The following is a 26,650-nucleotide window of genomic DNA, read 5'->3' as shown; positions in this document are numbered from 1 at the left end:
GGCAAAATGGGCACGTCGTGACCCACAGACGAGCCAGCCAACAGCTCTAGTGAAGGGGGAAAAGCATAAGGCGTTTCCAGTACAGCTGGCAGGGTTAGGGATGACAGGGGAGGAACCAATGCCGGGAAACCCTGAGGTGGCCGTTTCTCCAAAGGAATTTTAAGGAGTTCAATAGATAACCTACGCTCGGCGCGCCTCTCCGCCAAAGCGATCTCTTTGTCAATATCTTGGGTTACCCGACTAAAGTTTTTGTCTAGAGGACCCAAGATGGCTGACCCCACCTCGGCCTGAGTAGAGATCTGGGCAGTGGTATTTGAAGGAGAAGACATACTTTGCAGCCAACAAGCTTTAAAAAGAACAATACTATATAAGCAAACACCAGAGATCTCTAGATACAGGGAACGTACTGTAACAAGTAGTCAGAAGGCGCAATGTCAAAGAGCGGGCCCAGCCCAGCCTCCTTCAGCCCCTAACGGCCACAGACGGACCCGCTCTTGTCCCGGGCTTCTCCCGGGACGCTTCCGCGCGCTCCCCCGCAGCGGAAGTAAACACCACTGATATAGGTCAGACGTGACACGCAGGGGGTGGGGCTGACAGGGAGAGCGGGCCAGGTGTTCTCAATCGGCCAGGCAGGGACTCCTGGGAAACGGAGTCCCTGCAGAAATGCTCGCAGCCCTGCCCAAAAGCCCCAGCACAACACAGACTGCACAGCCTCTCCACAGATTCCCCAGCGGCAATTCCGGTGAAGCGGGACCCGCGAAGCGGGTCCGGCGAACAGTGGGCTCAGAGACAGTACAACAGCCCAAGGCCAAGAGTCCAGGAGCAAGGGTCCGTCAGACGCACTTTCAAATCAACATTGGATCCCGCAGGTAAGAGGCAGGCAGGCTCTTTAACACACTCTGTGCGCAGGGGGCAGGGCTGACAGGGAGAGCGGGCCAGGTGTTCTCAATCGGCCAGGCAGGGACTCTTGGGAAACGGAGTCCCTGCAGAAACGCTCGCAGCCCTGCCCAAAAGCCCCAGCACAACACAGACTGCACAGCCTCTCCACAGATTCCCCAGTGGCAATTCCGGTGAAGCGGGACCCGCGAAGCGGGTCCGGCGAACAGTGGGCTCAGAGACAGTACAACAGCCCAAGGCCAAGAGTCCAGGAGCAAGGGTCCGTCAGACGCACTTTCAAATCAACATTGGATCCCGCAGGTAAGAGGCAGGCAGGCTCTTTAACACACTCTGTGCGCAGGGGGCGGGGCTGACAGGGAGAGCGGGCCAGGTGTTCTCAATCGGCCAGGCAGGGACTCCTGGGAAACGGAGTCCCTGCAGAAACACTCGCAGCCCTGCCCAAAAGCCCCAGCACAACACAGACTGCACAGCCTCTCCACAGATTCCCCAGCGGCAATTCCGGTGAAGCGGGTCCGGCGAACAGTGGGCTCAGAGACAGTATAACAGCCCAAGGCCAAGAGTCCAGGAGCAAGGGACCGTCAGACGCACTTTCAAATCAACATTGTGAGAAGAGGTAAATACAGCCATGAAAAATTTCAAACCGAACATAGCATAAGTAAAAAATCCCTGAATAGCTAAAAGTAAAAGTGGTGTATAATCCATTTGGATTGTAAAAACAGCAGTTAATTTATTAATATTAAATGAGCTTTAAAAAATGTGTTTTCTTAGAATACTAGGATGTGAAGTGGAAGTGTAGTGTTAGTGAAACCACTCTGCCAAAAAAATGCAATGCCACTTTCTACTTTCCAAATTTAAGGGGCCTAAAATAACACATTGATGTGATCAAAAGGAAGATCTAAAGAGTAAAAATGTACCCTAGTTGCCTGAGCATAAATGTGAGCCGGTATTCCCTCATTATACCAGTGTAAGAGGCTGTAAGAAGGATTGGCAGCACTGGAAGTAGATTTAGTGCTGCAAATAGGAAAGATGCTAATTGTGGCGTTGTGTCTAGAAGTAAGGAGTGCATCCCAGAGTGTCCAACTGTGAAGATTAAAGATGAGTTGACGTTAGAGAATGGTGTCATTCGTCCTTATGAAAAGCTTGGAACCCCAATATGTTTCAGAGAAAAAGTCATGAACAATGCTCATGAGGGTCACCTGGGTCCAGCATTAACTAAGCACAGGACTGGGTCGGAAGTCTTGTGGCTGTCTACGGACAAAGATGTTGAGGAAAGTGTCGGAAGGTTCATACATTGTTGTAATAGTGACAAACATCTCAAGACATGTAGTGCGTATTTGCCACAACTGACTTGCTTTAAATTAGCTACAGCTTTATTTTGGTTCTTATCAGCCCTAGCTAGCCTACCGGGTATTGGCCATAATCCACCACAGCAAAGGAGGACGCCAGGACACAGCCTTGCCATTTCTCTGCTGCCACATGAGACCAACGAGTGAGGTCCTTAGCAGGGCCGGACCGGGAACTGAAACCGGCCCTGGCAAAGAGTTCGGCTGACCCCGAGGGAGGAGGGGTGCTAGTGGAATGCTTTGTGCCACTTTTGTTACTGGGGCCAATATTCCAGCGATGCTGCTGAACTGGCCCACGGTAACAAAAACTGCCCCCAGGGGCTAAAACCGGCCCCAACCTAGGCGGCCCACCCGGGAAACGCCCAGTGCCTGCTACAGCCAGTCCGGCCTGGCTTGATACCATCCTGCTTCTGTTTGACAGGTGTACGAGGTCTCCACATTGTGGTCCACTGCCTTTAAAATGCACATGGAGATGGTAGGAGTTTGTGTGGCTGGCTGTAGGGTCTTCATTCATCAGTATATTGATGATTTTCCAACGTACAGACCTGTCAGTTTTGGTTGATACCCACACGTGAAGAGTTACCTATCTAAAAGTGAAAGCAGATTTCATAAAAAATAATTCAGGCATCACTTGGATCTTCGTGAGAGGTGAGAGGATATATGCCACGATTTAAAGTGACAAATATAATTATTTCTAAAGATTGTATCCAGTCTAGTCAAATACTACTATATAGTGAAGGCAGGTATACAAAGACTTCCTATTATTGACTCTACATCTATGTACCTTGAAGATATATATGTCAAGGTGAAAAGAAATGGAATTAAAAATTATAAATCTATGCTTACCTCAATGTACTTACCTTCACAATATTGTTTTAGTCAGTAGTCTGGATACAACATATTGGCATGGCAATATTTAAAACATAATTTTTAGAATGCCATGGTAAGAATTTTTTTTCAATTATTGAAAATCATTAGGGTTCATTTTGGACCTTAAAGTTTAGCTCTGTTTGCATACTGCTAAAATTCAACTCATGTATCTTTGATGATCTAAAGTTTTCTTACTGCATAATGTTTCCACTCAGTGGTTCAGGTGCTGGTTTTGGGTGTGAAATAAGAATGTTATAAGGTCAATAACTGTGCCCTTCTGCTTACAAAAACAGTTCTCTCTTCAGCCGGAAGTGCTGAAGCCCGAAAATATTATCATATAAGTCCCATTAGAAATGTTTTTCATTGGCTCCTACTTGAATATGACATGAAGTGTAAGCTGGTCTACCTTGAGTATATTGCAATATCCTTCCTACGTGGCTTCTAAAATGATGGTCCCTGGGGACATTTGTCTCACAAGGCAATAAGACTTACTGAGGGGGTCATTACGATGGTGGCGAGACCGCCACCGACAGGCTGTCATCAGGAGCACCTTTTCCCCGCCACATTAGGATGGGGGGCGGTGTGATCGCAGTCAAAAACATCTACCGTCATGCATCCAACGGGCTACTTGAGCCCGCCAGTGCGGCGGAGGGCCCCGCAATCCCTGCATTGGTAGGGGTGCATATCAGGCACCACCTTAGGGATTACGATGTCCCTTCCGGCCAGCCTTTACATGGTGGTTACCCTGGCATGGAAAAGCTGGCAGAAAGGGACAATGGGGGCCTGTAGCGGGCCCCCCTTGCCCCTGGTCCTAAGCTGTGGGCACTGGGGGGCACCTATGGTGCTACATGTCCCTGCACCATGTGGCAGGCACCGCATAATGCCTGCCATGTAGTGCAGGGATATGTTTGTTGACCCCTTTTTGTCTTGCAGCGTGTGTTGCAGCCAGCAGCACACACCGCAATACAAAAAATAGGCAATGCGACCGCCTCAGTGGTGGTCGCATTGTAATTCCTACTGTGAATGTGCCATGTAGGCAGGCGGTCCCAAATAGGTAACGATGGCGGACTCATCGTAATCAGGCCCTGAGTCTTGGTATTCCAAAAACCAGCATGCTCAGATTCATCCTCAAGAATGGTGTTGTAGATCTGAAATTTTTTTGAAGACTTTGCTCTTATCATCCTGCCCTTTTTTATTTCAGAAGAGAACTCAAAGCCTTTCGGTTTGCTTAGTTTAATCATATTGTACTTTGGGATTTTCTCAAATAATTGATTAGTTTGTATTGTTTTGATTTATTGCATTGTATACTTTTATTGCATTTTATTTATTTTGCTGGCATTCTTTCAATTGTCGATCTGCGCTCCGTGAAGAATTTCTAAGAAAGGATTGTACTGTATTGAGAAACTGTAAACAAAAGCAATTTCCAACAGGATGAAATTCTAGGGTAGGGATTTTTTTATATGACAAGTGGACGCTGCACAAAACACTGAACGGGATCAACATTGTTCATAGGTCCATAATGGTCAATCCCTACATGTTACTGGAGGGCCACAAGTTGCAACAAACACTTGCTAATGGAATTGGATAATGCCCTGAAGAAATCCCAAGAGGGACGAAATGTGTTGGCTATGGCTAAAATTAAAAATGTTTTTAAAAGAAGATTGTCAATAAAGTAGCGAACAATAACGTGATTGACTTACTGTGTGACATGGAAGCATGCATGTTTGACCTATATTTATGATATAAGTTATACTATTTCAGAATACTTTTCCATTTTGAGAGCTGAGTTACTATACTTCAGATTGACATGGACATTCTAGGCTCTTTATCACTCTTGGTGGACATTGAGACCAAGATAGATAACAAGGTGGTTATGTACCTGGTCCAAATAGACAACATAGTGAACAACTAACCCTGAATGTCTTTAACATTTGGGGGTGAACGATGTCTGAATTGATTGCCTCACTTGACTGTCTCTGGACCCCCAGTCAGAATGAAGGTATCTACTTTGTGATATGGCTTGGGTTCTATCACCTAATACTTGACATCTTTGTAGGGATTGATTCTCCAGTTCTACTGTGCCATTATAGCTACATTCTGATGATTTTGTCAATGAAATGATAGGGTGAGCTGGGACCCGTACCTTGTACTGAGACATACATTTTTTAACTACAAAAAGACTTTCTCTGAACATTCTGCCCACAGTGCGATCAGACTTCTGCTGCAGTGAGGAACGGGGTCTTCCAACACTTTCCTGGCTGTGCGCAAACTGGGCTGATGTTAAGTAGATACTCATGGAGCACCTTTTCCACAGTGATCGCAGTACTGGAACTAGGCTCCAGGTCGAGGGTTGAGGTCGGTTTTAGGATAGACCCCAGTGCTTAATTTGAGCCAGTGTATTCCGGTGCACCTAATTGCCAGCATCGGCACTTATGATAGCTGCCACATAGTGGCGCTGTTTGTGCAATTTAAAGATGAGCAGAAAAACAGTTGTTTGCTACATCAATATACGTTAAAAACAACTAATACCTGCCCCCCCAAGCCATTCTTAAAGCATTGGCGGCCTCAAACAGTCTGAATTGTCACACTTGTAGCAGTGTGATGGCTAGGAGTTGTGTTAGTACAGTGGTAATGTGTGGTGCAAACTGCGGTGGCCTCCTGACGTGGGCCCTGGCTCTTATGTTTTATACAAATTAAGCACTGATTGGCCCTGCAGAGTCCAGTGTTACATGTTCATTGGGGCCACCATGACACACAACTGCAAGGGCCACAGCTTTGCACACATTTAGAGTGTGCTGTGCCATACTGAGCTGCAGACTGTTTAGCTGTTTTCTTCTGCCACAGAGTATCTAGCTCCAAATGCCCCACGAGTATCCTGACAGGGCACAACCAAAGATCAAAGGAATCCAGATAGGCATATCCACACCTTGTGTACAGCCTCAGCAGCCCATCAGAGGAAACAAAGATGAACCCGCAGTGTCCCTCATTAGTTAGACATGGGAAAGAACTGAGATATAAAAGTGGTTTAATTTCCTGAGCTCTCAACAGAACAAAGGCCTTTCAAAAGAAAACTGAGAAACAGTATGGGATGGTACTTGTACGGATATGAAGGACAGTGAGGCACGCTTCTCTCTGGTGTTTCATATTCCCAAGAAAAATAACATTCCTACTCAGTAGACATTATATATTACTTACTACATTTATTTATGTTTCTATTGCCCAATTATACTAATAATGTTCATGTCCAAGAATATATTCGTAACATAATGCAAATTAAATAGTTTTTGGTATATAATTTGTTAGTTGCTACCCAATTTAGTGGTACTCATTTTTATCAAAGGTGGAAGAATGGAAGATTGTGGTAAACCCTCCAAGGATTAAAACCTATTTCTTGCATAGTACAATAAAATGTTTGCAGTGGACACATAATCCACTGAGCTATTTTACTGCAGTTGTAATAATCTATGGCTAGGCTACATGCAGTTTTCTGAAGGAGACAAATAAACATCTGAGATATTGTATGAAGATTGAAACATGTGACCAGAGAGAACATATAGATCTCTGATTAAGTGAAATAACCACTTCAGCTTTCGTACTGTTTTTATATAATTTATTATATCCTGAGACCTGCTCCATACACATGGATTTTCACTATAGTATCTCAACTTCAAAGCTATTTTAGAATGTGGTGTGTTTGTGACCAATAAAGTAAGTCAGAGAACTTAGTTAAAGAGGTTGTAATAAATTCATATGTACTATCAGACTGTAAACTGTCAGTGACTTTGCGCCTCATGACTCTGCGTCGCATGACTCTGCTCCTCATAACTCTGCTCCTCTTGAGTCCGCTCCTCATGGTTCTCCTCCTCTGGGCTCTGCTCCTCAGGGTTCCACTCTCTTTTGGCCTTAGCACAACATGTTGGTCTCTTGAAGTAAATATGTTTCCATTGCAAATGCTATGCATAGCAAGGTTCACAATTACTTAAATAGAACAATTCAAAGGCATTTTCTCAATTTACAAAGTCATTGGCCGTTGTACGCACTATTTACACTTGCATGCCACATCCATACAAACTCCGGAACCCAGAATGTATTCATTCAACTGTTGATCAATTCATGTGCAATCTTCTTCACCAAGAAACTATGCCTTTTACTGGTGCAAAACCCACTTGGTTGATTCTAAATTTAGAGTTCTTTCTTCCCACCAGCGACTGTTCTTTATCCAGTTTTCAATGAAACATTGGTTGTGCAAAGATACGGAAAATAAAAAGAGATTGACTCTTGTAAATAAATAAAGTCCACAAAACTGCTTCCCATGAGTACATGCAGAGGTAGACTGATTGCTCAAGTGCTTGAAGTACTCTTAAAGTTTTATCCAACTGAATTCATAACTGTGAATCTATAATAAAGATGACAACTTTTAATGACCTGTCCTCAATGAGCCTTGGTGAATGCTCAGTCCTATGGAAGCATCCAGCATGCAATCATCATTGGAGTCTTGCTTTAATGCCGTGGGACAAGAAAAATTGCAAAGTGTTTGGTGAATAGCAGAAATTCTATTCATGAAGTCTCGGGTAAGTCCTGTTTCTGGTTGTAAATATTAATGGTGCAAGTATTTTGTGGGAATATCCCTTGTCTTCAGGATTCTTAATATCTGTGAAGGAGCTGAGAGCCCAGCTAAGCACATTTGATGTTAGGAGTAGTGACTTCATGTGGACAGTGGAGTCTCGACTACAGAGGATGATGGCGACCTGTGAAAAGAAAAAAATAAGATAATCAATTGCTAATCCAATATGGAAGAACAATTGTCTTGCGCACACATAACTGAGGAGGAGGTGACCACATTTTCAGATTCTATGAGCACCGCATACCCAAGTGCTCCAACATGCACAGATTCATGGATGGTATGGAATCACATAAAGAGAAAAACAGAGTTCAAGGTGCCCACAATCTAGATTAATAAACATAAACATGAGTACTTTTTAACATTCCAGATGTGACCATGCACTCAGTGTGCAGAGGTGACACAAGTTAAAATTCTACTGTGCGATAACATGCTTAGATTTCACAAGTAACCACATGCTTAGATTTCACAAGCAACCACATGCTCAGATTCCTAACTTGACTATATGTCTGATTCCCAAAGCGACCTTGTACTCAGATGTTAACATGATCACATGCTTAGATTCAGATGTGACCGCAGATACAGATTTCAAAGGTGACCATATATTTAGATCACATAGAATAAGGTGACCAGGTGCTCAAATACAGCATGTTAGTGACCCCAGGATTATGTTATAAGGAGGTCATGTTACCCAGTGTTCTGATTCTAGGAGTGGCCATATACTTGGAATGTAGCCATAAACTCTGATTTCAGGCTATGACCATAAGCCCAGATTCCACTATATAGCTGCATGTCTTGATTGCAGACGGTGTCTCCATGCTAATAATCCAATAGAAAAGGAGACCACATTATCAGATCAACAAGAGGCATGGCATTCAGAAACGATTGCCACATGCTCCAAATCTGGGCATGTGATCATCTTCCAGAATTCAAGACATTAAAATGACATCATGCTCAGACGCCCAAAGGTATCCACATGCTAAATTGCCAGAAGATAACCACATGCCAAGACTCCAGAAGGTAGCCACATGCTTTAATTCTCATTGCACCGTATAGCCACACATGTAGATTTATGTTATGAGTTTACAAGCTAGGTACAAACAGATAGAGGATTAAAGTGCTTCATCCAAGCTCCTCCAAGGTCCGGACAAAGCTGAATCAGATAAGATCAAGGCAAAGCTCCTTAAAGTGCATTAGGCTTACACTAGTTGCTTGGTCAAGCACATGGCTGGCACGAAGTAGGGATGAGAGGGAATTTCCTGTTACCATCTGGTTTACGCAGTACAGTGACACGGTGAGTGTTCCCTTCTTTTGGGGAACCAGTTATAAAGGACGGTATACATGTTGAATGTAGACTCCTTCCAAGTATAGGTCTTCTAACAGAAAAAGATTTAGTTACTCTCATGTTGAAGCCTAGTGCTGGTATTGTTTTTTGCTCATTCTGTTGCAAGAAAGAGTCTTACCGAGCATATTCCGAGTTGCCATTTCACTGCACTTCAGGTGTGGGAGAAGCAAAGCACCCAAAAGTCCTGAGATGATTTAATCTAAGAAACCAAGTAGAAACTAGATTCCCTAGGATCAAGAGTAGCAACACGAATACACGTATTTGTGTGTTCGTTGTATACCGTCTTGCTTTTATAATTCGATTGGATCTCACACTTGAATCCTCAAAGTTAAATAAAGATCTCAAAGTACATCGGAGCCTTGAATAAATCCGTATGAGGATGAAATGCGTTGGTGATTTTAAATTTTAAGAAATTGAAAATAACGAATAAAGAATCTTTCATAACTACAATCAAAAACTTACCAGCGTTTCTCTTATTTCTGTTTGGGAAGATCTTGATACACTGTTTTTTCTTTATGTTGAGCTTTTAAAATTTGTGGATTACTAACAAGTTCCACCTACATGATATATAATCCTGAGTGCTGGGCCACCCTTTGTTTGATTTGTCATAGTGGTACTTGTGCCACTTTTTTTTGGAACATATGGAGGTCATGTTCCAGGCCTCTATTCACCAGAAAATGCCAGAATAGATTAAGCCTAGATAGGGTATTGCTGACTGGTGCGGGATCTCTAGCCTTGACTCTCTCTTCCCATTGAATCTCATAATAAGTACATTTATAGTACTTTTTAAATAATATGTACTATTATTTCTTTCTGGTATATTTTGTTTGTTACGTTGATGTTGGGTTTTTAAGGTAGTAGGGTGAGAAGGGTCTTATTATTTATTCTTTAATTCTAAATTTTAATGAGGTACTCTTAATGTTGAAGTATTATTTTTGATATATATAAATTGTATTATGTGAAAAATATTATATATTGTTTAATGTTTGTAGAAATCTGTTTCTTAAAATATGTTGCAAGTTTATTTTTTAATTGTACCTTTTTTTTCATTTAGGTGTGGAAATCGTAAATTTGACCACTCCAAAGTCCAACACTTTCCCCACTGCTGCTCAGGTTGGAGTGGGAATAGTAAATATGACCCTTCTGAAGTCCAACACTTTCCCTTCTGTTGCTCATCAGGTCGAAGCAGGAATAGAAATCCTGACCTCTCCAGGTCCAACACTATCTCTGCTGTTGCTCAGGTTTGAGTAGATATGATCCCTTCAAGTTCATTTATTTTTCTTTGAATTTAAAAAAGTGTTTTGATATATATATATTTGGTGATTTAACTTTAAAAATTAGTTTAGCATCAATTGTTTTATTGTACTTTTTTGGGGGGTAGTTTATTTATTCTTTTTATAATTTTAATGTATGGGATGTTTTATAATTGGTACTATATTGTGTTTTAATTCTTTAGAATTATTATTAGCATTTTTATATTATTATTCATGTTTATGTAATAATTGTCTTTATTTCCATAGTATGTTTCTTATATTGTTTACATTTATTTTAAAGTACATATGATAATTTTTTTTTAAGTCATACAATTAATTATATATTTTTTATATGTATATATTTTTTATGTAATATTGTTTTTAAAGTTGATATATATTTTTTAAGTTATTATAATGTTAAATAATTTACATTTGATATCCCTACCTGTTTAATGATGATAGTTTGTTCCACAAATTTTCTTGTAGTCAATGTTATGTATTTTACATAGAAAGTATGCAGAGTCAATATTTTTGTCCGGGATATTTTTGGGGCAATATTTAGTATTGTGAATTTTTTTTGGGTGGTTTCATTATGTCAGGATGAAACTGCAAAATAGATAGGGCCTGACTATGAGTTTAGCGGTCCGCTGGACTGCCAAAGCCATGGTGGTGATGCGGCTACCGCTGCACTTGCCATCCGACCGCCCTAACACGAGTTGGGTGGTCGGACTGCCATTGAACCGCTGCTTCTGCCAGTGATTCGCAATCCCTGGTGGTCCTGCAGCGGTCTGAGGCCTGCAATATGCTGGCGGTGCCGCTGCGACACTGCCAAGCATTATATGGGTTTCCTCACTGCCACAGTTTTAATGGTGGTGAGCCGGCCATGAAAAGTGTGGTGGTGAGGAAACTAAGAGGGCCCTGTAGGACCCCCTGTTGCCTAAGGGGCTATGGGGATGCATGTACGGGGGCACATGGTGTGCCCCCCTGTGTGCATGCACCCCCAGTTCCTGCACAGCATGGACTTAACAGCCCATGCCGTGCAGGAACTTGCTTTGGCATTCCTATTTCGGTGACTTTCTAAGGCTCACTGCCAGGGACAACCAACACTGTCTGCCAGACTAGGAGAAAACTCCTAATCTACGAGTTGGGCAGTGTGGGAGTGGGGCACTGGTGTGGTGGCCCACTCCCACACCGCCAGACTCCTAATCAAGCCCTTAGTCTCCACATCTATTGGATTTGGCCTTTTGGATGTTACTAATTGGGGATGGGCTTAAGGAGAGCTATTTGGCTGCACCTGACACCCATCCCCTTTTCGTCTGAAACCTGCAGCACACAGCCTAAGACGATAAGCTTCTGGTGTGGGTATCATATTTATGTTGTAGCTGTACATGAACTTTGACAGTGTACAGCTGTTCCATTTTTATTTTGTAAACCCAAAAAGCAATACTTGACAGAACTAACTCTGTATGTACTTTGGCTGCCTGCAGTATTTGTTGGGCACATGGTGAGGCTTTCAGTCACACTTTGCCACTATTGATCAATGATTTGATTTAATTTCATAGGTGAAGTCATGCTAGAGGGCATGAGTAGTGCATTGTGGAGACAAGCTCTGATTTGTGCATTTTCAGGTGTTCTCAATATTTTCACACCAATATTTGCCATCATTAAAATAAGAGAATTCAGTTGAGGAACCCAAGAAAGACAGCATAGATGCCCCGATAGTTTTAAAAGATGCAGATAAGACACCTTTTTCTCATTTTCTTTATATCTCTTCTTGTTTACCCAGGGAGTCGTTTGATACACTTTTGCTGGTGGTTCTTGAGTTATGTGTTAAAGATAATGGGTTAATGCCAACTGGACAAGGAACATTTATTAGGTATTTCTAGGTTATTTGGAAGGAGAACCGGACACGATCCATGGTGCATGCCAGCCTCTTCAGATCCACAGGAGCCTCTTAATAACATGAATATCAGGGGATATAATACTACGGGATAACACAGTCTCACATGATCCCTAATAAAAGATCAAGCATGCAGAATTCTAAGAGGTCTGTAATCCCCACGTGACACTAAGGATCAGGCCACACTTGCTGGATTATAACAACCAGGTCCAGCAACAGTAGGTGGATAGGACAGCCAGGGCCGGACTGGGAACAGAAACCAGCCCTGGCAAACTGCTCGGCCAGTCCTCCTGGGGGGCAGGGAGGGGTTCAGCCGAGCTGTTTGCTAGGGCCAGTTTTGGCCAAATTTGTTACCGGGGGCCGATATTGCCGGCCCCTGGTAACAAAAACTGCTCTCAGGGGCCCAAAACCGGCCCCCACCCTGGTGGCCCACTGGGGAAACGCCCGGTGCCCGCTACGGCCAGTCCGGCCCTGAGGACAGCCTCACAAGATACTCAGAGATACATCAGCTGAATTAGAAACCTTTTAAGGGCAGTCCAGACTTACAGATTCACATGGGAAGACCAGTCTTACAGGATCCTTAAGAATAAGATAGTATAACAGAATACTTAGGGACAGATCTGTCATCGTCAGAAATGAGTTAGGCCAAGGGGATCCTTAGGAATAGGTAAGTATCATTCTCAGGAGTAGGTTATCTTTATGGATCCATTGGCAGATATCCACATTTCTAGATCAAACTTTCCTGCAGATGCCAAGAAAGTGGCCTCTGAGGCTGGTGTACCACCCCAGAGAGGCAGGAAATTAAGGTGTCATATGGTGTGTGTGGGTGTTGGGGCACCTGGGTATCTTTAAGGCCAGTATTGGATTAAAAGAAAAGCCCAGTTCTGGGTCCTGTGAGAAATCTGTCAGTTAGTGGTTGAGACACATGGAGCCCAGGTTTGGGTTTGAGGTGAGTATTGGGCCCATTGAGGGTCATGATGACAGGCTCCTTTGAAAGTTTATCAGGTGACTTGACACGAAAGACATATTCTGGATTTTCCTCTATAGCATTGGGGTTCTGTGAAATTTATGTGGCTGGTATTGTTGCTTGAGAGGCACAGAATGGTATCAGGAACTATGTGATATGTGTGAGGATTTTGTTGGTCAAAGCAAGGCTTGGTTTCTGTGATATTGAGCAGGAAGCAGTTGATGACCCTCTTTGGAAAGTTTTTGTAAAGCCCGTGAGGCACATTCAGATATATAAAGGGGCCAGGATGTGGGGAATCTTTTAATATCTGCAAACTGTGGCCCCAGGATGCCCAAGATAGGGGACTTCTGTAGAGAATTAAGGTAGAGGTCACTGTGATATCTTTGATGTGGACCCCGAGGAAACTGGTGACCAGGCGTCCTTTGAAACATGTAAGGTTTCACCCAAAGGAGAATGGAGACTGGAGTGGACACAGTCCTCACCTCAATTTCTGTTGACAGAAACAGGCCTCACAATTCTACAGATGTCACACGAGGGATTTTAAATAAATGCTCCTCTTCTGCGTAACGAAAGCTGCGGAGAGAAAACAGAGAGCAGGGATGTGAAGGAGAGGGGCTGAGAAGGAGGAATGATTTGCAAAGATAGCAAAGAGATGAGAGGAAGACCTTGGGTGTTGAGATGGGGTTGAAGCAACAACATTGAAAGGAGTGAAGATCTAAGTCAAAAGAAATGCATTTTTGCTAGTAAGAGGATGAATATATAAGAGTGTTATTAGGAGACAAAAGGAGATGCAGGGATCAGAAGTGTGAGATGATTGCAAGGTTTTCCTCTTTGCCACAGCTGAGCAAGGCCATCAATTCACCAAAATATCAGAGGTAGAAGAAGTGTCTTTTTTTTTTTTCTTTTTAGCATTTTTATTACCATTGAAGACAGATACCTATCAATCAGCAATATATGTTTTAATCCTTTTTTTTAGGTAGAAGAAGTGTCATCACACACACTTTTGCCTCAGAAACATCATGAGGTAATATAATGTGACCTTTGACACTGTATCTACCCAGGAAGTAATATGACTTTAACCTGATGTTATTACAATGATTGACATCGCCAAAGTTCCGTAATAACTACATGATTAAAATGACAAGACAACACGGATAAATGTCTATTTTAGATCCTACCTATATTTTAATTAGGATATTGACATGATATGCTATGGGAAGATAATTCATTGCTTTTTGTCTTACATGAAAAATTGTGTTTGTTTAAAGAGGAGGCTATAGTGCCTCAAAACACAGAAAGGCACCAAAAATTATACATAGCCCACAAACTGTCATGATTTAATTGTTATAGTAGTACACACCCCAACAAAAAAGTACTGATAAATCATAGGGACAAGCAAAAAAGGAGATAAAAAAAACAAACAGTAGAAGTTGTATCCCACTGTATTAATTGATCTGGACCACAAATTGGATGTCAATTATCTAACTGGCTTAAATTATTCTTTAATATATTTTTATTTATTTTCAGTTGTAAGGCACTATCACTCATACAAAGCACAGAGGGGAAGGTATTCAATCATTTTAGGCTATTGACAAATGTAAATGTGGGCATAAACTTATGTGTACAACCAAATTTGCCTTGCAGAAGTTTCTAAATGCTCACAAGCAAAAACGTTTGAGGGCATTTACAAACTAATATCATTGTCTTTTCCAACCTGAAAAGCGTTGTAAATTTACTTCAGCCAAGTGTTTGAATAAAACTCTTTCCAGAAAGGGAAAGGAAATGGATCACCCCCAAATTTGATGGGAGAGCAGGGGAAGGGGTTTCTCCTCGAGTTCAAATTATTTTTCATGTGGGGAAAAAAGACAATAATGTGCATTTGCACAGGGGAAGCCAATGCCCTGTTCGGAGTTCTCCTTCCCAGAGAACTCCGTTCAGAGCAAATGCATTCCCAACAAGGAAATCACGTGACATCACAAGGAACTTGTATGGAAACTTGTGCCAGACTCAGCGTCAGCGGCGGCTGCTGCCTAACTAAAGTGGCAGGGTGGCTGAGGGTGGGGGGAGGGATGTGGGGGGTTGGGGAATAAAATTAAAATAAAAAGAATTACCTGCCGCTCCACTACCGCTAACACTGCCAGCCCCCTCGTTGCTCCTCTCGTCTGGCCCGGAAGTGGATGGGCCTCAAAGCACAGGCTCCCCACCCAATCCAGACACTGCTCTCCTGCAATACCTAGCATGAGAGCAGCGCCAGAATTGGTCTGAGAGGCCTTGTTTGCTGCTCATACAGTGCCTGGGAGCCTATGGCTTTTCTCCAACCCGATTGTGCAACACAGCTGGGTTGGAGAAACATAAGTGCGCAAGTCTTTTTGACCAGCCTAAGACAGTCGGCCAAACTGACATGCACACTTATAAGTGCACACTAGTCCTCCCTGCCATGCTCGACCCACTCTGCCCTATACTCGATGCTTAGATTCCATCGCGGCTCAGAGAGCGATTAATAAAATGATAATAACATAGTGTTTTTATCATTTTATTTATTCTCTGTTTGCTGTGGAGCGACGCTCTTCCGCCATTACGGATGTGCCGCCCCTCTCAGTGTTCTATGTTTATTCCTTGATTAGTTTGTAAAGTCCAAAAAGTAGGGAATCTCCACTAGAACATAAATCCTTATTTCCGATTGCAGATTTCATTCTTTTTCGTGACTTGGCCCCTAACTTCACAATAACCAAACATGGCAACAACTTGTTTAAAAGTGTGCTTGGGATTTTAATTACAGTTTTTATTTAATTAGAAGAGGGTGCATTTCAGTGCTGTACTTATTTATTTGAAAAAACCCAAAAGGGTAACGCCCTGGTCCCAGTGGAAGCTGTAGAAAGTAACGAGTGCTCATAAAGACAACACTTGCCTTGTCTTTTGACACTTATTTTGCCATCTCTGAGGCTGGGGTCGTGAATGCAGCGCCTGGACTCACAAAGAGCCAAGGAAGGGTAGAAGCTGCAACCACTGCCATCCCTAAATGATGTCCATGTATCCGTGTGATAATTGTGACATTTTGCACCAGTTTATGTCGCATACATCAATATTTAGTGCTAACAAAATAGTTCTAAAGAAGGTTTTGTTTGCAGAAAACGTTTAGGGCCCTATACAGAAAGCAATTTGCTCATGTAAAACAAGCACAACTGGATGTGCTTACAAGTGCAAGATAGTAACAAATCGTAACTTTGCAGTCACAAATCCTTTTATTTTTGCGGAATTCTATCTCACATTTGCTTAAGATTCTGCGCTCATAATGCCAGACACAGGGAGTGGCCATTTCAAGTTACGGTAAGCCTTGGTTGTGTACAGTCCACACACTAACGCATTAGATTGTGGTCATTCGTAAACACGCCTCTGACCAATCCTCACCCTGGAATTGGTCAAGCAGGATTAAATCTGTTTCCAGGATAATAGTGGGAAGGATACATTCTAGAAATTGAGGTGTAGGAGAAGGCGTTTCTCTACAGGGAAGATTATTTCTCACTAGGGAAAGAAAACTACAAAGAACCCATGCTATTGCACGGATAAACTGACGTTTACATAGCGTAATTGTACACTAAATACAATTACAGCAGTGTTTTTTGTTTTCAACCAGTTTTTATTTTTATTTTAAGCATAATAAAGACAAACATGCCACAGCTCAGATAAGAATGACATCAAAATGTCAAGGATCGATTGGACAGCCTTAGACCTGTGGCATAAAGTCCTTGTACAAACTGGAAAGGCTACAAATCAATTACAGCAGTGTTAATGTCAGAGCAGGTGTGGAAGCAGGAATTCCAAAAAGCTTTCCTTTCTTGCAGTTTGCCTGGACACCTACAAGTGGTACTTCTTTCTATGCATATTCCAAGTCCACTTGATGAATTGAGCATAAACTTACATTTGCACCAAGCTTAGGCATAACCATTTAGGTGCAGATTTATGACTTTTTCTGGTGAATCAGGGATTTAGGCCTCAAATATGAGTGCTTCGGTATGTAAAATGGATTTATCACACCTGGTAAATAGCATTAACCCATGGTAAGGGTCACTAGATACCTCCTGTATCAAGTTTGTGTGGTGAAATTGGGCATTAAAAGCACAGCGTTTACTGCACTAATTTCAGCATACATCCCATTTTGCCACACATTTTCTCCTGATAAATTTCTCCTGATTTGATCTGAAAAAGGGACAATTGCCGGTACAGTTTTAATGCAAAATTTGGAATTCCAATCTTTAATCAAACTAATAAGGATAAGGAACTTCCCAAAACGTTTCTGGCAGAAAAAAAACTTTGCACATCACTAAAAGAGAGGAGAAAGCGAAGTGTGAAATAGACAAACTGGTGACACGTTGTAAGGCAATTGGTTAAGAGGTGATGGCAGACATGTATAGAATGGACACACAGTCAAAATTTGTGAATACAAAAGCACAAAGTCTATGCAATACCTGTGGAACACGAACTACGAAAAGAACATGAACTATTCACTCACCTTAACCTTCTCCGAATCGGTCGAAAATATTTTGATGTGTTCACAGCAAAGATGATGCTGGGGATTAGTAAAAGTGTGCACCACCCCAAGGAAAACCAGAAAGCATTCTGCAAGAAAGATTGGAAACATCAATCCACCAGCCTGAACTCAACCAGAATGTGTTCTATAAAAGAAACGTATTACTAAATCATCGTAACACAACCAGGAGGGGTTCTGCAAAAGAAAGGCTATGTTACTGCACCATCCTAAACAGAAACAGAAGGCCCTCGGCAACAGAAATTCTGCAAGAGAGAAGGGATATGTCACTGCATCTTCCCAAACACTATTGCAAGGGATTCTGAAGACTGTCCCATCTCAAATACAACCAGAAGTAGTTCTACGTGAGACGGGGCATATCACTACATTATCCTAAACACAGCCAGTTGAAGTTCTAGAAGAAGAGGAACATTCACTGCTCATCTGTGGAGCAGCGCACTTTAGGCTCCACCGTTTATATGTTACAATTATATATTTATATATTCCTGTACGACATTTATATCCAACTTGTGACTTGATTTCTAAAATGCAATCATTGTAAACACTAGGGATTCACATACAAACGTACAAACAATCAGATTAACCACTGTAATCATGTTTCTTTTATATTCACGTCTCACATTTATTCTCAATATGCACATGTCTATGCACAATCGTGTAACCAAGTTTCATGTTGACCATTGAGTTAACTTAGCCTGACTTTAGGCCCTAACTGAAGCTATGTATTAACCTTTCCAGCATGCTGTTTCTTCCTTTTGTATGTGTGTTATCATGCTTCTTGTTAGTTAGAGAAAGGCTTATTGTTTGTAATAGACAACTGATAGTGAGGTCTGCAGGGAGGAATCTGGCAATGAACTCGGAGAAATAATGGTCGAAGGAGACCTTCTGTTTATCATGCAACAGGACGGTGGGAAGCTCAAGGTTGAGCTCTGCAGTCCCAGTTTCGATGAGATGGGAAACTTAAGGCTGTGCGGATGCCTCTCACTGTTAACAATTTGGTTGGTTCATGGTGGTGTAAGAGGACATAAAGATGTCTTGAATCTACTGTTATGTCTAATTGGTGTGTCTATAGTTAGTTAGGCAGATGTTTCCTGATCCTTGGAGGGAACAGATCTCTCTCTCTCTATTGCTGAGCTTTTTCTTTAAGTGTAAAGTTTTATGCTGAACACTTTTCCATTTCCTTCTGAACTTCTACTGAAGTTCATATTCTATAATGACATTTTTTATGCTCCCTGAATAGAAACCCCTTTTTGAACCTCTGTTCTCTATCAATGTTTATAGTAAAGGGAAGTTTCTTTATGAACACCTGTTTGCGGCAATTTGTTTTGTTCTCGCTGCTGCTGTTATCATTCTGTATCTCAAATTGTTACTGCTCAGCTTATTGATACATTTTATTCTGCACATCATATTGCTGTATCTTGTGAACTTATTTTTATTCTGTTTACATAATGGATTGATTAATATTCTAAAATAAATCCACTTAATCATAATTATTGATACCATCTACGTATTGTGGAGTCACATTCGCTTCACAAGCTGGAAATGTCTTTCTAATGTTTTCTGTCTTCAGCGCTTCAAGTCAACTAATACAGGTCCATACGACCAATGGGGAATCCCATTGATGATCTTAGAAAAAGATTAAGGTGTAGGCACCAGCGCGCCATCTTCTGCAAGAGGATGGACTCGCCTCATACTATCTCAATAACAAGGACAGAAGGTTATAAGGAAATTAGGAAGGTGCATCCTCATAGGAAGGGACCTCCAGAGCCTTGTTTCAGGATAAACACCACTGTTTTCATCAATGATCAGTCTTATTTTGGTCAGTATCAATAAGTTTTATTGGGAGCTCAAGTGAAGTGAATAAATGTGGGGTGCAGTGAGATAAAGGGGTGTTAGGTGAGTTAAAGAACAAGAGGGAGTGGAGTGACAAGGGTGGAACAGGGTGCAGCAGGGAGAGATGACGTTAGGATCAGAGGAGCCAAGGGCATTCCATCCATCTCTTTACCCAGGGATTGAGGACATTTTCACAGACAGCAACCCTCGCATTGTCCAACGAGGTAGATATTGGCCGACAAGTGGCGACTTCTAGGATGATCTGTGGAGAGAGAGATAGAATAAGACATCAGAGCTGCTCCTGGAAAAACCACAGCAAAAATGAATAAAGCAGAAAATGCAGCACCCATGACGATGATTCTAGAAATAGCCAAATAAGCATTTTTCTAAACTCTAGAGCATGTCTTCTTTGTTGTGGAACGCCTGCTTTGGAGAATATATTTTTTGTTCTGTCTCTGAAGGCTGAGGTTCCAGAGTTTAGGACTGGTGTATTGCAGTTCTTAATTACGACCACTAATAAAAACATATGGAGACTGGCTGCTTTAATTCCTAAGCATTTCGGGCACAATTTCGAATGATGTTCAGTTTCCTTCGTCTTTTTTGCCATATATATATTTTTTTAAGTTGGTGTTTTTTATAACACTGGTGTGCCCGCTACCTTTGACTTTTCTCTATAGACAGGAGAGAAGTTTTTGAGAAGAGTGTGAATACGCTAAAGGGTGTGGATTCTGGCCCATCTTGGATGAGTCGAAATGGGATGCTTTATAGGGTCTGTCTCTCCATCCAGAAGAGAGGGTGGTGCAGCAGGGATCACCTCAGAAGGGGAAGGCCTTATGCCTGTTGTTTCTGTTACCGCCTCATTCACCTTTCCTGATCATCTTGCTTGGTCTTGTGCACTATATACACTTTTAAGATCTGCATGGGACATAAAAGCTTATAGTTCAAAAAAAAAAGTTAGATAATCTATTTATATCACTTAACTTTTTGATGACAGGCTCTTAGTTGTCACAAAATAGTGAATTTGCCACTTCATAGAATGGACCACAATAGTCTTGCCACGTTTGTAGCTTAAAAGGGTAATGTGTTATATTTTATCTTGCTTTTGGTCATATAGGAGTGGACCACCCTTAGGAGTGGGCCCTGGGTAGTCTGGTGGTGCATGTCTGCTTTATGTGCATGTTCCATCACCTCATTAATCCCATTTGCCTACACAATTCCCACAGTTCTAATGATTGCCACTGAAACTGTGGGAACACAGTTTTGCCCCGGAATTAGTGCTAGATTGGCATCAGAAGGCCCCATAACTAAGAATTTCTCATTACCCATAGTGTCACTCTTCTGTGGGATGAAGAAACCTGCAGGTCAGTCTATGCAGATCTGGACTCCATGGCAACTCCAATTCCCATACTCTCAGGATAGTTCACTGGATGGGTAGGATATCTACTTGAAGACAATGGGCCATATTTACAAGGACATTGCGCCACAAGAACGTCACTTTTAACAACATTCCAGTGGCGCAATGGTATGCTCCATATTTAGAGTGGTGTTAAGCCACTTTTTGTGGCTTAATGCTGTAAATATGGTATCCTTTCACGCAGGTATCTGCGCGAAAGGGGTGTGCAATGGGTGCTGCTATGGGCGTTCTACCGCCAGAGCCATTGCTTTTTGTTGCTGCCCCAAATCTATGATGATGTGTAAATCTGAGGCAGCGGCAAATACTAACGCCATGCAAAAGCAGGTGTTAGAATGGCGATATGAGGAGAAATACATTTATTTCTCCTCGTTTTAGCTTTTTCTATGCGTGCCGCACTCTCCACAAGGTCTCCCTTCCTGCACATAAACATTCATTTAATAATGACAATTTGCTACTTCCCTATGTACTGAATTCTGCAGCACACATAGAAGTAACACATCGCCATTATTGATTGTTTATCTGCTGGAAGGGACACCTTCCTGCACATAAACAATCATTCCCTGCGATGTAGGCACCCTTGCACTATGGTGCAAGGGCCCCTGTGTTGCCAATAAGCAGCTAGTTTTAGCAGCGGCGCTAGGGAAAAATCATGGGTGCGCCGTATTATTGTAAATGTGGCTCATCCTTGTGTTTAGGAAATGTCAGACCGCGCCACTGCCAAATTTAGCACAGCTCTGCACTCCCACATTTCCTTGTACATATGCCCCTAAGTCTGGGAGGTGATCGGATCCAGGGAGGGCCTGACTAAGGATATTCATGAGCAGAGAAAGGAGACAGGACAAGCAGCAGTGATCGGCTCCTAATTTCAGAAAGCCCAAGTGCACCACAAGAATTACTGAGAACATTCATTACCCGGCGGATGGGAGCTCTGTGCATTGCACCCTGACAACACTGTATGGGGATTAGTGTACATTGCTGGCACTGATGCAAGGGAGAGGAGAGCTCTACAGAGAGGGGTCTTGCTAACTTGAGCTCTCTCTCTTTCTGTTCCAAAGAATCAAGAAAATGGGAAAGATGCTCCTGCTATATGTAGGCTCGAAGGCCTACCTTGTGCAGCCAAGTCCAGAAGTCTGACTGGTGCTGTTGTTTACTTGACATCTTTGGAGTGTAGTTAAATTACTGCAGCTAAATAACCTTCAGGAGAGAAACCAGAGTCTGCCGGTTTCTACCATCCAGCCTGGGTCACTGTGCACACTGTGCAGGGAACTGGCTTGCATGCAGTGCAGATCAGCAGACTGTACATTTTTCTTCTTTCTTCCTTCTCACTAGGGAAAGCCCGGAGAGCTTCTGTATCTATTCCACTTATGCAAGAAAGGCAGTCTGCCATCCCGCGGGGTCTGGTGAACTCCTATTTGTCCAGGACATTATTTGCAGCAGTTGTGCAGTATCCCCTTCACTTTTAGACCCCTGGGGCTCATCTGTTTCTTGTTGTCAGTTTGTCAGTGCTTAATTTGTAAAAGAAATAAGTGCCAGGTCTCTAGTCAGCAGGCCGCTTCTGCTTTCACTGCCCATTGCCGCTGTCAATTACAGTAACAGCAAAAATAATAAATCACACTCCTACAAGTGTGACAATTTTGAAATTTTCAGGACCCCAAAGTTAAAAGAATGGCTTTGACAGAAGGTATTAGTCATTCCTAATGTATATTGAATAAATAAACAACAGTTGTTGTGCTCATCTCTGAATTAAAAATAACAGCACCACCATGTGGCAGACTGCCATAGGTACCTGTTCTGACAATTAAGTGCAAGTGAAGAGCACCGGAAACCACAAGCTCAAATTAAGCACTGCCTCTACTCCGTCTCCAGGCCCTTGACTCCAATGTGCCACCTACCATTGAGCTGGAGCCAGGGCTTCTTCTCTACCACCATGCTAAAACTGCAATCACTGCAAAATGCTGCAGCAAGAATTCTGCTTAATGTTCCTAAATACCATCATATTTCTAGCAGAATCAGGAAGCTTCACTGGCTTCCAGTTAGGCAGGGCATCCAGTTTAAGGTGCTTTGCCTGGTGCATAGAGCACTCTACGGTGGAGGGTCATTGTACCTACAGAAACCTTTTCAGTGGTACACCCCCCTGTCTGAATCTTAGATCGGCCAGTTAAGCCTGGGCCCGGGTTCCTAAAATCAACAAAGCAAGATGGGGAGTTAGATGCCTCGCTTATCGAGCTTCAAAGCTCTGGAATGAGCTACCGACCCACATTAGGCTTCAACCAACCAGACTTTTGTTAGGAAAATGGTCAAAACCTGGTTATTTCCTACTTAGCAATGTTCCGGTACTTCCTGGGTGCTGTTCACGTTTCTACGCAAACCTTAGCGCCAAGATGCCTCGGTATTCATGCTCTCTATAAATTCTTTAATTACTTTTACTTTCTTTACCATCAGAGCTGGTACTGCCATTCCTTTCTGAATCTTTACTGTGGCAGGCGCATCAAGTCCCACAGCATCGCTCAGATCCCCAGAGTCCACTGTCCGCATGGAGTCCGCGATTAATCCCGGGAAGGAGTGAGTACATAGAAACCTGCAAGGATCGCGATTTGTTGTGCATCTGCCTGCCTGCTCCATTCCTTCCCCACCCTCAGAATAAACTGGTGAATGTTCTTAGATCATGGTTCATCTTGACCACTGGGTGTGAAGTTTATAGGGTGCTACGCCTTGCTCACTGTAAAGTGCATTGTCAGTATTGCTCTCACTTCTCAGAGCTGTGCGCTATGTCAGGTCCATACAGCACTTTGATTGCCCTAGAGAGGTTTTGACCCACTGAGGTGAGGCACGATTTATCCCAAATAAGACCAACCCCACGGGTCGGCAGTCCTCGACAAACTCTTGCAGGGGGTCTTTTTTGTTCCCCTTTCTTTACCTCTACCCCAATCCACATCTCACTGTGTCAGTCACTCCAGATGGAACTGTGAGCAGGAACTTCTTTTCAGTTACATGCTTTCCTACCAGCAGCCAGCAACCAACACTCCACTGCATATTTTAAGAAAAACTGCTTAGCAAGAATCCATTGCATGCCCAACAACTAGATGATGGGATAATGTTCAGTGTGCGAATCTAGAATACAACACTACAAAAGGAGAATTTCAAAAACAACCTGACAACTTTTTTCAAAGACCTTGGGAATTTCCTCCAGATACTCCACTCCATGTGGTCTGATATCCAATGGAGTTCCCACGAATGTCTTCTAATATATCAGTTTGTATCCAGTAACTAATATAATACCCACATCTCCTGCCATTACTGAAATGTACATATTACACATCTAATAACACTCCATCCATTAGAATGTTGGCTTATTTATTTCTTTACTGAACATTTGAACAGGCTCGCTTCCAATCAAGAGGCCCCTTCGTAGCTCGTGAGCTCTAGCACATCGATTGTATCCACCTCATATTTAAGCACAGTCCATAGGTATCCCCATTGAACCTGATTGGATGGTTTTCATATAGTCAACCCGGAGAGCAGCATCCGACATGATTTATATCTGCGGCTGTGATAGCAGCGAGCCATGCAGGTCTCTGCCTATAATACACCCCTATTGGTTCAGGTGTGACACATGGTTCATGTACACTGAGAATGTGTAACTCAGAATTTTACTAAAATGTTCAAAAGTGTTCCAGTGTATCACAGTCTTGCGGGTTCTTATTTCTTTTTTTGAAACGTGTCCATAAACACATTCTACATTCTCTACTATTCACAACGCTTGAAATCTCTAACACTTCCATGACAACCACCTCTCTGTGTTCGCCCTTAGCCCTTTCCACTTCACTCTTGTCATGTGCTGTTCCTGCTGTCTGCATCATCGTCCCTATGCTACCTTCACTCACTTGCTTATTTGCTAGCTTATCTTTGAAATCTTTGTGCGGTCCTGCTGTGGTTTTTCCTTTTTCTAAAAATACATCTTTTACATCTGTTTCTTTCGTGATCATTATATTTCCACTGTTAGCGTCTCTCCTGGTGTTATTTTCGGAGCAGCAGGTATATCACTTACCATCAGCACAGAGATTGTCTCCAGGGACCCATTATTGCTGCCTGCCATTTGCTATTTGCTCTTTTTGATTACCTCTTCTGTCTTGTTTGATTCCTATATCAGATTCACCAATTCAAATTCATATTTAAACAAAATCCCGAATTTGTATTTGTTTTATGAAAATGAAAGTAGCTTAAAAGATAAACTAACTACCGTATGCCACTTCTTTGAAGCACAGATGTCCCTTGAGTCCCCCTAAGGCCTGTCCTGCCTCCCAGCACCACACAGTCAACATCAAAGTTCCAAGCCAGATTTTTTTTTTAACATTAAAGCACATGCAGCAGCACATGAAACAGGTACAAGAAGGTATCTTCAAGTGTGGACATCCATGTGGCACAAACCATGTGGGCACAACAGCAGCAGTGCCTCTTCGGCAGCACAAGTATAGAATAACTCGTACCCAGTGGCAGGTACCATAGGCAAAAGCTTCTGAATTTGCCCTCAGTACCACTGCTGGTGAGTGACACTGTCAATTTGGCTGAGACATCCCGTCAAGGAACTCCATAAATTGATCCTGTTTCATTATACTTGAGAATAGCATTCAGTGTGCTAGCTTTCCTCTCTATTCTCACCCTATGCTGCCTCCTGTTCTTTTTGGGATCTGCCTGCCTTTTGTCTTTTCAAAATCAGATAATGAACTGCTCCGAATTGGTTTCACTGTTTTGGAACAGCAAAAGTTCAGTGGGCCTTCACTCTGCCTGCGGAAGTCATGCTGGCTGGAGGGGTGGTGGCAAACTCGACCTCTTTGCCACCACCCCTCCAGCCACCATGTCTTCAGTGGGGGAAATGTCCTTTCGGATGAAGCCATTTGAAAACCACCAAGCCCCGCATAGCCTCATTCTTGCCACTTGCCCACCTGACCTTACAACCAAGTGTTTCACCACCAGCTCTTCAACGATTATGAACACAAAGTGAAGGAATGATTAACTTGACCTCAGCTACCCAGGCCACCATGAAAAGGACATGAGGGTAGCTAGGCAGGAAAGGTTAGGAAGGAAGGAGAAGGCCAGGAGGGACCGGGAGACTCTGAAGAGCAGCAACAACTGAGCCTTCTGCATCTGCCTGAAGTTTACCAGGCCACACCAGGATTCTCTCGGGCGCATTCTCTCCAATAATGTGTCACTTTAGGTAGCTTCTGTTGCTTATATGGTTAAATCCCAAATTCTGCATTGCATCCATATAAATTCATATGTACCGTTTGAAAGCCTTAAATGGGCAAAATCAGAGATACTTACGAAAACTCCTTTTGTTATATCCCAACAAGGGGCTTTTGATCAGCCACCCTTCAGCCTGATTCAACAAAGAAGAAGGTTGTTGGGATACAAGAACCCAAACTCTTGGACAATCCCCTCTTCAAGGCAGACCCTAATGACCAGCATGTCATAAAACTCAACCAAAAGGGAAAGGACATTGCTGGATTTTAACTAGTTACTTGCACAAAACTAGGGCTTGAGGAGCACTAGATAGATAGCGGTCCCCTGCATTCAGTTGGACTCCATTCCCCTTACGTACCTTCTACCACTATTCAAGTCTAATCATCTACATTTGTGTTATCTAATGTTCAAAAGTCACTG

At 42.6% G+C, this 26,650-nt stretch overlaps 1 protein-coding gene across 2 annotated transcripts in view; it reads right to left on the bottom strand.

The window, feature by feature from the left end:
- Positions 1 to 6,118: 6,118 nt before the first annotated feature.
- PROM2 (prominin 2) overlaps positions 6,119 to 26,650 on the bottom strand; it is a 352,175-nt gene continuing 331,643 nt past the window's right edge. The window contains exons 21-24 of one of the 2 annotated variants that reach the window (XM_085634096.1): positions 19,748 to 19,837; positions 17,707 to 17,813; positions 13,679 to 13,769; positions 6,699 to 7,858 (exon numbers count right to left, since the gene is read on the bottom strand). In XM_085634096.1, coding sequence (XP_085490222.1) covers positions 13,706 to 13,769; positions 17,707 to 17,813; positions 19,748 to 19,837 — 261 coding nt within the window. In that variant the 3' untranslated portion in view covers positions 6,699 to 7,858; positions 13,679 to 13,705. Of the gene's footprint in view, positions 7,859 to 13,678; positions 13,770 to 17,706; positions 17,814 to 19,747; positions 19,838 to 26,650 lie in introns of both variants that reach the window. The other variant, XM_085634097.1, reaches the window with a different exon arrangement.

The sequence above is a fragment of the Triturus cristatus genome, chromosome 11 (assembly GCF_964204655.1).
Source record: "Triturus cristatus chromosome 11, aTriCri1.1, whole genome shotgun sequence".
NCBI classification, from domain to species: Eukaryota; Metazoa; Chordata; class Amphibia; order Caudata; family Salamandridae; genus Triturus; species Triturus cristatus.
This window is presented reverse-complemented; position numbering and strand designations above follow the sequence as displayed.